The sequence below is a fragment of the Sinohyriopsis cumingii genome, chromosome 12 (assembly GCF_028554795.1).
Source record: "Sinohyriopsis cumingii isolate HCF-2022 chromosome 12, ASM2855479v2, whole genome shotgun sequence".
NCBI classification, from domain to species: Eukaryota; Metazoa; Mollusca; class Bivalvia; order Unionida; family Unionidae; genus Sinohyriopsis; species Sinohyriopsis cumingii.
Genome location: NC_142972.1, coordinates 12,532,620 through 12,550,322, shown reverse-complemented (window position 1 = coordinate 12,550,322; position 17,703 = coordinate 12,532,620). Strand labels below are relative to the sequence as shown.

The following is a 17,703-nucleotide window of genomic DNA, read 5'->3' as shown; positions in this document are numbered from 1 at the left end:
AAACATATCTTTGGCAGACTAAACAAAAAAAAAGTCAACCAACTAGGATTCAACTTGGCTAATCATTTCTGCATAAGGAAAAATTGTGTTGTTTTTAATTGCTATTTTAATGTTAAATCAAGTATTACATTAATGTAAATATATATAATTGTCCTAAATATATATAATTTTGCATTATAATAGTTACTATAATAACATACACAAATATCATACAAACACACTCATACCTTCTCACCCACCTCACAAACACACCAATATCTCAAGTGTTCTTTACCATAAGTGTTACTGTCCAACTGCAATAAATGTAAAAGATGTAACCATTTATCTGACATTTTTGCTTTATCCAAATAAAGAAGCCCAAATCATTATTTAGTAGGAAACATATTCTGAGGAATATTCTTCACGTCTGGACAAAACCTGCTGAGTTATGGAGAAGGAATATAATAAACTGAAATTATGGACAGTGTAACATGGATGGCCTATGTTATCTGTGGAAGCAAGACCATACTAAAGCTAATGAACCAATGATATATGCAGTCCATAAAATTCTCATGACATTAATCTTCTGCAGAAAATGTACAATTTTCTTACCTTCTACCTATTTTCAGCTGGTCAATAATGGAAGCAGTAACAGCTGTTATAGACATATCAGACCTGGTCCAACCTTCATATGAGGATAGTTTGGTAACTTCAGCCTCCATCGTTTCTTCTTGACCCACCAACCCATCATCTCTAACACTTTCCTCTGTCACTTCATCTTCATGGTCATAGCACCATACAAGTCCTACCAAAAAGAAATGACAATTGTATTAAATTATTTCCTGATTTCCATTTTAATCTAATTAAGAACCAATCAATGATTTGATGAAGTTAAAATCTTTTATAATGGAATGGCAGTGGCAATGGCAGTAGCAGTGATGATAATAATGATGTGACTATTGGTACAAATCTGAGCAAAAAAAAGGTAATACTACAAAATCTGAGGTAATGAGTCAATAACAATCTACTGTGTTACACTTTATTACACTGTTACATTATGATAAGATATCAAGATATGTGAGTGACTAAAAATGGCAACGTATAAAGACCATGAATATTATGATTTTCATGCATATGGACATGTCACCTTCAAGCATCCAAAATGACCTTTCACAATGCCTTTTGCAATGGTTTTTTGCAACTGGCTTCTCTTATTGTAGATTATTCATGTGTGATAAAGCCAGCCATTGTATTGATTTATGAAATAAAAAAGACACAAATTCTCAGCCTGATCCATGATTTTAATCAGTTGTCTGATCTAGACTCTTCAAAAGATCTGTTTTGAATAATTTACATTCACAACTTGTTCAGTGGTGGCATGGCCTCAAAAGAGCTCCAACTTTGAAAATGATAGTGTCCCTGCACCAGTATCAAGTCATTGTTAGTGATTTTAGCTGGTGAGTTACAGAGGTTAACTTAGCCATGGGAAAATTACACAATGGTCGACCCTGCTAACATTTAGCTACAGCACCAATATGTAATTAAACAGATATCAGTTGATGAAATAAAAAAATTGAATAAAACATTATATTAAAAAATCTAAATGTAAAATTTCACTTAATATGATTGAAAATAAGAAAGCAATAAAGAATATATGCCAATCATATGATATTATTGATATTACTGACAGAGCTACATGTTGTTTATCATGCTAAAATACCTGTTTAATGCCAAATGTTAAATTTTTATAAAACAATTTATTTTTCTTTAAAACAATGTTTGAGAAATTTTGTAATGTGAATCTCAGCTCAAAAGCTTTTGTTACCTTTCACCTTACACTGCCATCAAATTAGTTTTTCGTCCCTCTCCCTCTCCCATGACTTTCTATTTTAGATTCATAACTTAACAAATTTATGAAATTGTTCAAGTAGTCCATCAACAAACTTTACTTCTTTAGTTTGTTAAATATGTGAATACTGTTATTTTCAATGTTGTATATTTGTACATTAGAATCAATATATACTGGTATAATCCTTTAGTCATTATTTCCAAAAAGACAAAACCTACAGCCAGAATGCAAAGTACAATTTTAAAACAACAAAATAAAGCTTTCAAGTTTTTGAGAAAAGAAGAAACTCACTGTAACATTCTTTCATATTTGTTATTTACTATTTTCATAGGTTTTTTTCTTTTGTTTTGTATCAACAGCTGCAGTAGTGATATTATTGTGAATATAGTAGCAGTGGTAGCACAGCTACTACTGCTATCAGTTCTGCTAGAACAAGAGGAAAGCATACCATCTGCAATTTGGTCAGGCTGCAAATGTCTTAGTGCTTCCTTGGCAACAAGTTCAGAGTAGCCATTATTTATCATTTCCTCAATGAAGCATTGTCTACTCTTAATGGTTTCTCCTTCCTCATCTACCTCTATCTCTTCAACCTCTTCAGTTTTACCCTCATTGTTCTCATCCATCTCCTGATCCTTTGAAGCTCTCTGCATGGCATCAACCAGATCTGTGTATATACAATTCTCCTTCACGGCTGACAGAAGAGGGAAGATTTTAGCATCTGGACCTTGAACTGTACCAATCTTCACTAGCTCTTGTTGTAAAAAGACCAGCTGGTCAGTTGTAAAAAAGTTCAGCTCAAAGTATTTGTTTCTTATTTCACTAATATAAACCAACCACTGTTCAAGGCATATCTCCATAAATCTAGCTATCTTGGGAATAACAGCTGTGATCTCTTCCACATCGGAGATACGACCTTTCAGAGGTGCAACATCTTCTCCAAACTGGATATAGACACAGACTGGTTGCTCCTGGCTGATGTGACAGAAAAATCTTGCTTGCCAATTTCTGTACAGGACACATCCAGCAGATATCAGTTTGATGTATACATTGGCCAGTCTAGTGATGCCATCAAAAACCTGAAAAATTCAACTAGGACCATGTAATCAATATTGTGAACAAATAAATGAAAATACTATCACATGTTGGCATTAGGGTTATCATCATGGCAAGAAATGCCTGTCTTCTTTTTCACATTTCAAAAAGAAATTGCATGATACTTAAAATTGTTAAATAATACTTTTTTTAATCAAACTGAAAACCAGAGTCTGACAGAACAAATGGCACAGTATATGTGCTGAACATGGTCACAAAGGGTTTTATCTGGACTGATAAAGAATAGGGTCTAGAGATAAATTACCATTTAAAGAAAACAAACACCATTTTGGAATAAAATGTTATGGGTAGATTTTTCTAAACAAATTTAAGGAAATTGATTATAAAATTGCAGAGACCATCCAAGGCTCCCACAATAAGCAGACAATACTTCCCCAACAAGATGAAGAAATAAAAAACCGTTAGGGATACTTAATAAATGTTGATCACAGATACCAAAATGGCTAATTGTAGACTTTAATATTAACATTAGTTACCTAATATTGCTCATATGGTTTAACAGTTGACCATGTCACTAAGCAGGCTTATGTATCTATTGTAAAAACACATTCTATGTAAACTATCTCCAAAATATTATATCATGCTGACTTTGCACATTTTACTATATTGTGATAAAAGTTTTTTTCAAAGATAAAGCATAATTAGTGTGCATAGTCTCTTGCTGAATCAATAATCAAACTCATCCAAGATCTTGATGATATGAACCACCTACCAAATGTGAAGTGTCGATTTTTTTAATTGCAGTGAATTTTAAAGTTGAATGCATTGAGCATTAAAATTGTATTGCATTTAAGCCAGAAAAATCTTTGTGAAGGGTCACTTCGACCTTTCTTCCTTCATCTCCCCCCATGTCAGTGTATAATTCAAAGGGGCAGTATTCCAACTCAGTGAAATTGACCAGGGTATCTTAACACGGCCCTTAGAAAGTAAACATATGAGCTACCAACCCTAACTGCTTGATAGGAACCTAAGTCAAATCATCATTTTTTCAAAGGGAAAATGTTATGCACAGTCATTCACAGAGTCTGAGCTGTCTAAATCTGATGGAAGGAATTAAAGCATACACTTTAGAGCAATCAGACTTTAAATTGACGACCTTAGTCAAAATTCTTTAGTCTGAAAATTTCCTGGAAGGAGGAAGTGTAGTCAACACTGGGGAGGCATAACGAGATTAGTGCTTTCCTTGTTAAACAAGAAAGGGACCAGGTGGCCATCTTGTAAAAAGAAAGACAGGGTTTAGTGCTAGGATGTACAAGTTCAGAAAGAGAACAGCAATAAGGTACACAATTTTAGTTTCATGTAATATTCTATTATTTTATTGTTTGTTTTATGCAAATCTGTTTGCTATGACTAGGTTTCCATATTATGTATCATTTATTCAATTCATGGAAATGTGTTGATGCTAGAATTGTTATGCAATTTACCTTTTAATTATAGTTATTAGTTCATTGGTAAAATTGATTGCATGCGATCCAAATGTTCATATGTGTAGGATTTCATAGGGATATATGAAATAACTTCCTTTGTTTGTTAGGACAATACAGATCATCATGAGTTAATGATAATTACCTAATTATATCTGATTTTATAATGTTTGAATGATCTTGTAGGTTAAGGATTACTGTGAGTTACAATTTGTGAATTTCATGCAATAGTAATCGAACATGTTGTAGCATGTAAAAGAATACAGTAATATTTGATAGATGCTCACATGGTAATTTAAGACCTGCCACTGGAAGCAAGGTCAATGTTATACCACACTAAGTCAGAATTTATGAAGTGTGTGGACAGCCAACGTGCTCTGAGTAACGTAAGTGAATTGTATGTACCTCTAGAGAGTGGGGTATACATAATTATGGGGTAATTTTGTCCTTTAAGGAACAGCTTTCTGGGAGAGAGAGATGGGACAGTCTGAAGACAGAAGTCAGAGGAAAAGAAGGAGGAGGTCAGAATAAAAGACCAGGAAGTCCATGAAGGGGCATAGCATAGAGCTTAGGAAGGATGAACTAGGAGATGTTGATGTACGGTCAAAAGGAAGGAAGGTGATGCACATCAATTGGGACATTGTGCTCTTTTCACATCTCATTATGATGATGAAATAATCCAATTTAGACACACCTGTTAAATTCTATTGATATAATCTAACTTGAATTGGAATTGCTATTATTAATTTGTTCTGATTAAATTTTTTATTTTCTTGTCAAAGGGGGCTCGTATTGCTTTATTTCTCCCAGTATTCTCGTTCAGTTCTCTGTTGAAATTCTATTCTTCTTTCACTCCCGCCAGGCTATAATTGAGGAAGGTCATCCTCTAGATAACACCAGCCAAATCCAATTAACCACCCCTCTTACTAAGACGGCGACATTACACCAAGTTTATAGAAATTGAATGAGAAATATAGTTTCTAAATTTAGGAAGATAACCAACTCAGTAAATCAGATGCAATGTATCTCAATAATATTTGCAGATCTTAACTATAACAGATCTACGTACAACAGTAACAAGATAAGATTATTTACAAAAGGTGGAGCAAATTCCTTGTCTCCAGAGTCAGGTAACAAGCGAGATGAAAATACTGTATGATGTAATTTACCCACTAGGAATGGTGTCATCGGCCTTATTGTTTTCAGACAAACATATAATACAGCATTCAGTAAACCTTATTGTTGTTTTCATCTTTATCTAATTGATTATTTTGTATATTTAATTTGAGTTGTTTGTCACAGAATTGTATAAATTCTTTTATTTATTAAATACATGTACTCAGATTTTGTTTTTTGTGTACAACGATACCTGAGGGTGATTTATGTATATTATACGAAGATTTCTAAATAGTGAGTTCAGTTCATCCTATGCCGCATGTGCAAAATGCTTTCAATGGGAAGAACCGAATACTTTTTACTTGTATTGTGGCATTGTCTGTGTATAAATACCTCACCGTAGGTTAGAATCTTTACATTACAGAATGTCTTTTCAGTGAGCAGTCTACTTTAAGGACTTGCACAACTTCAGCTGCAGAGGTATGTGAGTTTCTTTTATTAATTTCCTGTGTATAAGTTATAACTATTGTACTAACACATTTTATTTTATATATTTTCTTTGTAGCTTCAGCTTACGGAGCATCATGCTCTGGAATAATTCACTCTTCTAAGGAAATCAGTCTTCAAAATGCTGCCCCAGCTTTAAATGTTCATAAATTAATATGTAATCTCTCTGCTACACAACCGCTACATAGCAAAATGTACAACAAATGTGTTAACTGTGAAGCAAAATTTAAACATATACAATCTTTAGTATGACATATCAATGTAACACACATTGGTATCAGAATATCTTGCAGACTGTTTGCTGAAAAATCTTCACAAGAAATGAAGATCAGTTTAACTATGAGAAAAAACTGAAGTGTTCTATATCTACGAACTCTACCAAAATATTAAGGGAACATCCCGAAGAAATGGAATAACCAGATGAACATTGCTAAATAGTACTAATGGGAATTTATACCCCAGGATTTTTTAGAGATATTTTGTTTGTTACTGAGGAATATGGAACCAAACAATGGATTGGATTGTACCACCAGATGAACAAACCTGATAAGCTCATGCAGGATTATTGAGCCAAATTAATCTAGAAAACAGATCTTCAAAATAGGTTGTTACTGATGACCTCCTGACCCCAACAACTGTTTGGAGTTCACAGCAACATATTGCAAATAAAGGCAATTTGATTATCATTGAACAAGACAGTAAGCCTGGTGGAACTATGTATCAGAAGGTGAAATTACACACCAACCGTATGTTAACCCTACTGACAGTCTTATGCTAACGGAGGGACTTAAAATCAATTATCAGTCTGACACACCTGCAGACTTTACAACAACCTATAATTTGTATAATATGGTAGAATTAAGTTTTGCATTACAGAAATTAACTTTGTGGCTCTATATTAGAGAATAAAGCATCTGTAAATCAAACATAAAAAGTTTCATAAGAGTTTTCTGGTCATTTCGATATTCATACCCCTCTTTAAAAATCATATATTTCTATGTATCCAAAACACGGCTAAGAGACATTGGTTAAAATTCTAATCTGGAAGCTACTATAACAAATCGTGACAAAAATGATAAAATGACCTAAATGGCAGCAATACCCACTTCATCAATGACAAAGGGATATATAAACCTCTTATTGACATAACAAAGTGATCAGCTGAACATATGAATCAACCCAAATTATTCCCTCTGAAGAGTTACAATAGTAATGAAACTGGTCAGGGACAGGCTGTGACTAAAACACCCCAGCAGCTACAAGTAATATTTGGTATAATCTCTGATTTTACCCATCTGCATTGTAAGCAACAAATACCTGAACCAGTTGTCACACAAATGTTTAGTTTTAGTGTATCATGCTGCTAGGAGTGAACAAAGAATGTGCTCACTGAGTAATACTGGCAATGGAAGTTTAAGGGCAAGCAAAATTTGTGTTGCCATAAGATACCCATGTGTGCAGTTGCTACGTATAAATTTATGTATTTTTGGAATATAAAGCAGTCAGAAATAAAGGGTCAGTCAGAGACAGAAGGCCCACAAATCAACAAACCAGACTTAGCAGAGCATTCTGGCTGGTGGAGGTGAAAGCTTAAAATATGAGTACAGAAAGCAAGGGTATTACTGGTACCTAACTTGAATTATGGAACAAGAAAATAGTAATGAATTGTGGCCATGTATAGATGATAATTTGTGTTGATTATGTATATATTACAGAGACTCATGGCTGATAAACTATGCAAAATTCATGGCACAAATCTGTTGTGTGATACAGTACAGATCAAGATACACATGGGAAAATTGGACATTACTGAGTTCTAATTAACCTGTAATAACAGAACTAAACAACAGAAAAAAGAGCTGAATAATACGACTGAAATTAGTTTGTATTAATCTTATTTTTTCATTACTTGTTTTATTATCATCATGAGAGGTAAAGCTAGTGGGAATGTGTGAGTGTATGCAATATTAGTGTTATATGTTAATAAATGTTATATTTTTGTGTAGTTTGCACTGTTCACCTTATTTTTATCTTTGTTCCTTTAGTGACTGTAAATATTCACCCTCCCCTATCTCAAGTATCTGACTGAGTATAGGGGAGTTCGTGACACCAGTTTCAGCATTTATTTAACCAGAGTTATGATTTAGCTCTGTGTAATCTTAGCTATTATGCAGGTCTGGTCAAATGCTTCTTTGATCTCTTTATTACTTAGTGGATAGTAGATGTGAAACTACAAGAAATCTCTCCCTATCAGTCAACGGGTTTCTACAATATTTTTTGCAATCATCTGTGCCACAAATTATACCAAAAACTCAAAAGACTACAAATAATACACACCATAATGCATATTTACCCATTCACCCCATCCACGATTACATAAAACTGACATACCTCGTTATCACAATGACATAATGCATCACCTCATCTTAGCCACCTGTCAAAAATTACTTTTCAAATTTTTATCAAAATCTCATTTTGGCAATAATAAATTAAAAAAAAAAAAAATCAAACCAGTTTATGACAGATATGTCATAGACTGGGTCAAGAGGTACAGCTGAATGAGACAATGTTAATCTTAGTGGTTTCTGCACATAGTGTATGATATACGAATACAAAAACATGGCAAAGCAGTCAATCTCTTTAATGATGAATTACAAACAAATAAACCATATACATAGTGGTGTCTGTAATTTCATGCCAATCTCATTAAAAGTGACCTTTGAATGTTCAATACTTAAATCAATCATTTGGATAAAAATTACAATCATTAATTCAGTGAAGTTTCATCAAGGCCTTACAGTGATGATTTACCTGGTGTTGGATAGTCTGCATAATTATTTACAATCCTGTTTAGAAAATTACTGATGACCAGGTGTGATAAGCACTGTCTAACTGGAATTTTTTTCTAATAGATGGTACATTTAAATTATAAAATTCTGGCTTTCTGAACTCAATGGCAGTATCACAGAATTAGGCCAAAAAATAATTTGGTTTTGCCTTAGAACTATTTGACTATTTTTTGTTGTACATGCGTACAACGTTATCTAGTGTAAATAAGTGTTTTTCCAGGTAAGCGACTGTATTAACATGTACCTCACCAGAAATTAATTGCGATGAGGGACATTAAAAACATGATATGCACGGGTATTTTACCCTGACTATTAGTCACTCTCCAATTGATTTAAGGAAGATCAATTTCTAACTGACACACTGGTCATTTTGGACCTCGTCAAGGAGTGTACCCTCTCCATTGTGTTCTCCAGCCAAAGGGGTAAGTGTTAAATTTATATTTCATTTGATATGTGAAGCTTATTCAGTTTGTAATGTCATATCGTGTAATGATGCATTTATTACAATGCAGATTTGAAATGTTAACTTTGAATTACATGTTGCTATTAGAGTTTAAATGTATTAGCATATATCTAGAGATTTTTCAGAACCTATTATTATGACCAGTTGGTTTTATTATAGCTGACTAGAGCAGACTACAGCTGAATAGAGCTGTCTGAAGCTGTCTAAGATGTTTAGAACTGTCTGGAGTTTCCAGAGTATGTACGTATGTACGTATGTCTGTACATGTGGTGGAGCCATGGAAGTAGACATAGCTAATTCAAGGGTGCTGTGTGCTGTCTGTACATGTGTATATGCATGGCTGTATCCGTGAAGGGTGCGAGCGGCCGATAAAAGTGTGGGCCAACCCAAGTACTCGGTGAAACTGTGTGGTTCATCAGTTTATGAATCGTATGACTGTACAAGGGTCAAGAAGCATATGTGTGTACCAATTGTTGTTTCAATTTGGTACATTTTTATTTACATAAGATTATTTGACTCTTAGTTGTATTCCAGATTATCTGAACCTCATTTACAATGCATAACATTATTTGAAACACATTTGAATACCTTGAGATTATTTTAATCTTATTCGTAGTACCATACATGAGATTATGTGAATCTCTCTTATAGTGCATACTATTATTTAAAACGTATCTGCAGTCCATGAGGTTTCTCGAATCTGTATTTCATATTGAATTCATATTTTTGGTTTATTTTCAATGTGTGAATGTTTGTGTATAGTGAGTGGATCAATCGTATGTTGAGAGCGTGAGAGAATCATTGTATTTATAGACCATATATTTTTCTTTATTAATTCATTTCATAAATTTCCATCTTTCACATATTGTGTTTGTGTTATTCGTTTAATCCAAAACCCACTTGGATTCTATTCTGCGACAGGCAGAAAGTGAATACTTTCTCAAATACTTTGTCCCCTTCGCCAGTAATACATCAGGCAACATCAATGTAACTTTCCTTCAAATTCATAGCAAAGTTCTGAGTCAAAAATAAAATATAATCTTACAGTTTGGTCAAAATTCAATTGTAGTTTACAATTTATTATGTTCATAATTTCATTGATATAAAATAAAAAGGCAAGCAAAGGCTTTTGACTCTCATTTTCAATTTTCAAAACTCCATCAGAAACGTGGTGATAATTTTGGCAACCAGATCTGTCTCATTTTTATTCAGAACCAATTAAATATTACAAAGAGTTTTGAATAAAACCTCATGTCAATGCCATTATTTATGCAAGAACAGGAGAAGAGATAGCAAGATTTTCAGGATGGCCACTATGATACCATGAGCCATATATTACAGTAATAGAGTGAATCCCCATGTCACTAAGGCATGTTTAATAGGACCATCCATTCAGAAATAGTCATATCAAGATTTTCAGGATGACTGCCATTCTTGAGGTTAGATGAGGATCATTGTAATAAAGGAAAAACTATATATTGCACGAAAGATGGGTTTATTTTATACTTGTTGATATGACCAACCATTTACAAGTAGCAATTACTATATTTTTAAATTTGGAAGGTACCTTTGGTGGGATGATGATGATTTTCACGCAGAACCAACTACAGTATAGCAGTAGAAATTAATATAAACTTCCCTGCAAAAGGGGAAATGATAAGAAGACTTTCAAGATGGCCAATATCTTATCTGCACCATTTTTATTTCGGATAACTACATGTAAGATGTTGTAATGTCAATATGACCTTCCACTCAGAAGAAGTTGCTAGAACAAGACATTCAAGATGACCAACACAGTGACCATACTCGAACTGCAAGTGGAACTATTTCAGTTAAGACCAACCACTCTGATACTGTAATAAAATTTACTGCATTTTCAATCAGGTCAAACTAAATGTTTTTTGATGAATACCCCTGGTAATACAACCATCCTAACATTATCTTAAAGAAGTTATCATTGTAGTTATATTGGATGTGAGATTGGCACCAATTGTTTTTAGAACAATTTTGAACAAGACATCATGTTGATATCACTTTCCACTCAGAAGGAGTAGCACAAACAAAATTTTTAAGACAGATGTGGCAATCTGTTATAGATCACAAATGCAGTGTCCTCCATGAGCAAATGGTGAAACTCATGTGTTAGAAAAACTGAGAAAGTAAAATTTGATTTCTCCTGAACTGAAGAATCAAATGTGCTCAGATTTTACAGATGTAATAAATAAGATGAACTCCTGTAAATTGGGAATGTATTATGCCTAAGCCTGGATATTCATTCATGGATCCTAGAAAAATATATGCCCCATTCAACATTTGGAAAGTTACCATGGTAAATCTGTCAACATTATGCTTTCCCTGTTCTGCTTTTCCTGCCACCAACATCAGCCGACTCTGAAGATCCTGCAGCTGCTCAAATGTGTACTGTCTCTTTTTCCGCTCTTCAGAGACGGTAAGATGTATCACTTTATGAAGATCCTGAAATAAATTTCAATTTTCATGCAAGTATGTATGTATTAGAGTTTTAGGACATGCAGTGCCAGTAAAATTTCTAAAACGTAAAACTAAATTGCAAAGAAAGGTAGGAAGATAAACCCTTCCAAAATGTTGATAATCAACAAAAGATAGAACATAAAATGTAAATGTTAAAACTATCACATAAAATCCTTAGAATACATGTATGATTAAAATTATTAGATAAAATTATTAGAACTCCCTCCAAAAGTCTAACATTTTTGGAGGTGGTATACATCCTCAAATAGTTTCCTCAAGCTGCTCACATCAAAATACAGGTGGAAATCAGCAAATTGATATTGAACACTGGCAGGGTATACTTTGGTCAATGCTAACTTTTTAGAAGGTATGCATGAGTCAGATATACATGTGATATTGGCATATTACCATTTCATCTCTCTGATTTCTTCTCTATAAGAGATGCCACTCTCAACTAGCAGGTCTGAAGTTTGCTAGTGGAGTATGTATTCCACATATTTTGCCAATTATGACAAACATGCTGACGTTCATCATTTTTGAAGTCATGATATTAAATTTTCCATTCAAAAGTAGTCAATTCATTAAAGCCCTATGCATATTTCATTGTAGCAGTTGATCATTTTTTTAAAAAGAATTTGTTGTCCAAAGACACCTCATCTTGTAAAAATTGTGCATATATATATATATATATATATATATGAAAAAATGAATCTGTCCATGTGCCAAATAATACATAGAAAAATTAGTTAACGTAAGAGAAGATCAGAAAAATATCCACACTTTATTCTTTCTGGTGCTTGTGCATCATCTTTATGGATGAAAGCATGGATATTTTTCTGATCTACATTAACTAATATATCTATATATATATACACCAACGTAATTGTATAAGGCCTTGTGGAAGTTTGGTCATTTGACCAAATGAGCTTATTCTTTAAATAAAGTCATTCTTATTATTATTATTATATGATTAGGCAGCCAACTGTAGGGTATACCTTTACTAGACTGTATGAGAACATGATATTCCCATAATGTCTGGGATATGAAAGGTTGTCACTAGTTAAAACTCTGCAAGGCTTTCAAAATGCAAAAGGAAATAGGTAAAGATAACTTGTTTTGAGAGTTTTTAATGTAATTCAAAGATTTGTGTATGCTGTAAGCTCTGATTTCAACAAATACACTCTGAAAATGAGAACATTTATTGAAGACTTTCTGAATTTAAAAGAGTCAAATATTATTTTAAGAGGTTTTGATACTATGAATGGTGATTTGGGAATATGAAATTGTGTAATATTTCCAACACTTTTGCTGTTTTTATGTGTGGATGAATTCACTTTCTAAATGGTGGAATGAAGTTTGGTTTCTCAAAATCTAAAATTTGGTACTTAGGCAGAGACACCACATCATATGTGGGGTTATACGGATTTGGTGATAGTTTGATAGCATACTGAAAAACCAGATTATTTCATTAATAGAGCAGTGTTTCATTTGCCTCAGCATATCGGCTTTCTGATCAGGAAAAGAGAAAGTTCTAAATACAACAGGACAAAGTCCAAGACTCTGATTGTGTATCAGATGAAACATTTGCAGGTAAGAATTGCAAGCTGATCCATACACAATCAGGTCATAATCAAATTTCAGTCTTACTAATGACCTGAAGAACTGAAACAAGACATTCCTATCAGTTCCACAATCCATGTTTGACATGACTCTCAAATAGATGGTGTTTTACATTTGTCCCTGAGGTATCTAATAAGTGGAAATCAGGTGTAAAACATTTAGTCTCCTCCACAATAGGAACAAGACAACTGTCAATATTAAACTTAGGTCATTATGAATACTGTGTAATCAGCAGAAATGCATTGTTTTCTTTTACAAAATTTTAACCCATTTTCTTACACCCATTTTTGCACTTTGTTTATGCTGACATCTATGGTTGATATCCAACAGCATGCATACTCTTTGATTTACAGCAGATCAAAAACACAATACAATGCACAGTCAATTCTGGGATCAAGGCATTTCATTATGCTGTTAATTTTTTTATGTTGAATATAATAGTTGACAATATACTGCCTGAGGATAGCTTTCAGACAGGGTACAACCTATCTTAACTTGGAAATTTTTATCTTTCAAAATAGTCAAAATAAAGTAAGGTGAGTGGCTCCTTAGATCTAGGTTGAATAGGTCATTCATAATGCTCTACATGTCATAAAGCTTTGCTTGAGTCCAAAAAGACTGCAACTATGTGTTCCAGTTTCTTTAGGAAAGCTACCCTAATGAATGCTATAAGTCTGACAAGATGGTCTATTGTGCTTCTCTGGTGTCGAACTCCACAATGTACATCTTATAGTAGTTTGCTGGATTTGAAATATCACAGTCAATAATTTCCATGCTTTTTCAAATATAGCTTAATAATGCTATGGAATGATAGTAGGAAGGGTTGGCTTGATCCTCTGCACGTTTGGATACTGCTATTACTGTTACTTCTCACCAAGACTGCAGGAAGTTGCCGTTTCTTAAATTTTATTGAAAATGTTTAGCAGTGTATTTAGAAATGTGTCATGTAAGTGTTTCTGATGTTGATAGCGAATATCATCCAGCTGAAGTGTGATGGATTTGATCAAGAGTCTGATGTAAATCTAAGAGTAAAAGAATTATTGTATCTTCAGCATTTAGAAAAATTTTAATGTTAAGGAACCTTTTCTTTTGTGTCTTTTACACAGTGGAAGTTTTCAGCCTAATTATCTTGTGCAGAGTTCTTTGAGACTGTTTTGGCCAATGTATTTCTGGCTTGGTTGTGACTATTTCATCAAATTTTATTGACACTCAGCTACTTTCATTTTTGTCAGTAATTTTTTAAAAACCAAATTCTATACATGTATCAATTTTCTAATGAAATGAGAGGCCAGCCTAGAAACATAGGATTGCCATGTTTTCATCCTGCTCTTTATGATGGTATAACCAGTTGGGCTCATATTAAGTAATTATTCAGATTTTTTCAATAATCATAATTATTGTCAGGGCAATATTGATAGTAAACGGTGTCTCTGGTAGACAGTGGTGGTGCTAGCAAATTAATCTTGATATGATTACATCAAGAAATATGTGTTTTCTCTGAACTGCTTGCAGTGGCACAAAGTAGTCTCAGCATGATCAGTAAACTATATTTTGTGGCAAATGAGGGTCAAATAATTAGTAAGGCCAAGTTCAAGTTTGTATTGGCAGAAATGGAAAATCATCAACAACTTCGAGTACAGATGAGAAACTGTAGTTGCTGATGTACTTGCAATAAAAGTCGAGTAATAAATAAATAATTTGTGATAGGTGCTTTTGCCAGTTACTGCTTGGTATCACTGTAAGATTCTAGCAGTCTGCTTGGGCCACTTCACTTTCATGGCTTACTAATGTTAATAGTCCAAGTTGTTGTACAAAGTGTGTGGCTTGCTTGCTAAATGCACAAAAGTTATTGGGAGGGATCGTGGATGTGACATATATAAAATTTAAAATGGCAAAACTGCCATAATAACACAACTTTCACAAGTATTTTATCGACTTACTTCCATGGAAGTCAAACTTTAATTTTGACTCCATGTTCATTAAAGAAGGTATCTCTAGGGTTAAGCCCACTCATATTGTAAAAATTAAACAAAAACAAAAATAATACACTCATAAAATTTTATTTTCAATGTTTAGCTGTTTCATTTATAATTTATCTAAAACTGACTGAAAAGGAGATTAAAATAACAGACTAATTCATATAGGAGTTATGCTATTGCATGGATCCACCTTCTTTCCATATGCATAGATCCACCTTCTTTCCATATGCATGGATCCACCTCATTATCACAGACAACAGATCCATATCCTTACCCTATGCATGGATCTATCTAGTATGTATGCAAAAGTAAATTATTTACCATATGCATGAATTAACTTACTTACCAGGCACATATAATTTTCTTTTGTCCCTTTAAGCTTTCCAACACAGTAGGTTCCACCAGAATTGATAGCTGAAGCCTGTTTCAATGAGGTCACTTCCACTGACCCATGAGCCTGTTTGACTGATTGTAACCACTCCAATTGATTGCTAATAGACTCCTAATTAGAAAAGAAACAAAGTATTAATCAAGAGTATGTGACAAAAGACCCTGTTCACTACAATTTGCTCAGGAACTTGTGTTGGAATATGAAGTTGGAAAATAATGGGCATTCAGACACTATAACTGATCTTAAATATGACACAGAATAGGTGCATGATACATCTGGTTGGAATGCAAGATGCCTTAATAAATTCATGCAGTGGAAACCAAAGTTGGAATAACAGATAAAAATTGGCCACAATTTTTCTAATGATATTATTAAAAGCTGGAATTTTTAAAAAAAAACATCAATTATGGTCTTATCAGTATAAATCTGCATTATAAATCAGGATGATATTCAATGAAAATGGCAAAATAATACAGCCGAAACCCTATATCAGGAACACATGGGTCAATGGAATATTTCTTCAACCTACAGTACATTCCACAATACAAATCTTTCTTTATTCAGAACCAGGATGCCAATCTTAGTCTCTACCACAGAGACAAAATTCATCTAAGCAGAAAAGGAACCTCTCAACTACTGAGAAATATTAACATGTATGCCCCCCATTTTCAAGCACTTTAATGAAGAGTGCTGTCTCTACTGTGGAGAAACTGGGCACATGACACACGTGTGCCATCATGGCTAACAGATCGAGTGTTTCAGGTGCCATAAATATGGACACAAACAAAGACTTTGTCCATCAATGTATACATCTTAGCAAGATGGCAAATAGGAGAATGCCAACGATTCATTTACAAAAAATATAAATGTACCCAGTGGGAATCTTGACTCTAACTATTCAATGGACACTATTGTACATGCAAATGTAAATGGATTTTCAGGGTTTGTATGTGACTTTGAAGATGCTAATATATATGAACATTTAAATATAGAAATAGGATGTAAGAATGATAAAAGTAGTATGGAGACAATCTCAGTGACTACCCCATTGCATGATGACATACATATAATTGATATGAAACTAAATACAAAAGGTTTTAACATAGGTCACTTAAATGTACAAGGTATAGTGGGAAAGATAGACCAGATTAAGTTAATGTTGTCTTCCAAGGAAAATAATATACATGTTTTAGGACTCACTGAAACCAAATTAAATGCTAACCACAACAATGATCTATGTCACTGTCAAGGCTACAATAAACCATTATGTAGGGACAGAGAGACAGCGGGGGGGGGGGTCTTGTTGTATACATTAGGGAAGATGTAAATGTAAAAAGGTGACTTGACTTGGAGTTACATGAAATTTAGAGTATCTGGGTGGAAATTTTTCAAAATAATGCAAAATCTTTCCTAGCTGGTTTCATTTATAGCTGGTCACCTTCCTCCAAAGCATTTTGGAATTATAACTTTTTGAAACAAATGGAAAATGATCTAGCACAGGAGAAAGAAACATATATACTCAGAGATATAAATAAGGACCTTCTCAAAGCTCAAATAAGGAACAACTGGATGGAATTTATTGAATCATTAGGCCTAGACCAGCTGGTAAATGAGCCTACAAGGGTAACAGAAATATCGAGCACTCTTATTGGTCACATTTATACCAACCTACCAGACAATGTGACTTGTGTTAATGTACTGAATGTTGGTCTTAGTGACCACTATCCTATTTTTTTGACAAGAAAGGTTAAATGCAAGAAAAATAAGAAAAATACACATAAAACGATCACTTACAGATTGTTCAAAATTTGTAATGAAGAACAATTTCTCAATGACCTATATAAAGTTCCATGGAATATAATCCAAAATTTGGATGACATAGATGAAGCCATGAAGGTGTGGACTGACTTATTCATGGATGTA

General features: G+C 33.5%; 1 protein-coding gene across 1 annotated transcript in view; it reads right to left on the bottom strand.

Annotated features, from left to right (window-relative positions):
* The window catches only part of LOC149786015 (E3 ubiquitin-protein ligase rnf213-alpha-like), a 431,187-nt gene that overhangs the window by 272,791 nt on the left and 140,693 nt on the right, over window positions 1-17,703 (bottom strand). The window contains exons 21-24 of the mRNA XM_089978093.1: window positions 15,736-15,891; window positions 11,626-11,775; window positions 2,277-2,904; window positions 592-784 (exon numbers count right to left, since the gene is read on the bottom strand). Coding sequence (XP_089834219.1) covers window positions 592-784; window positions 2,277-2,904; window positions 11,626-11,775; window positions 15,736-15,891 — 1,127 coding nt within the window. The remainder of the gene's footprint in view (window positions 1-591; window positions 785-2,276; window positions 2,905-11,625; window positions 11,776-15,735; window positions 15,892-17,703) is intronic.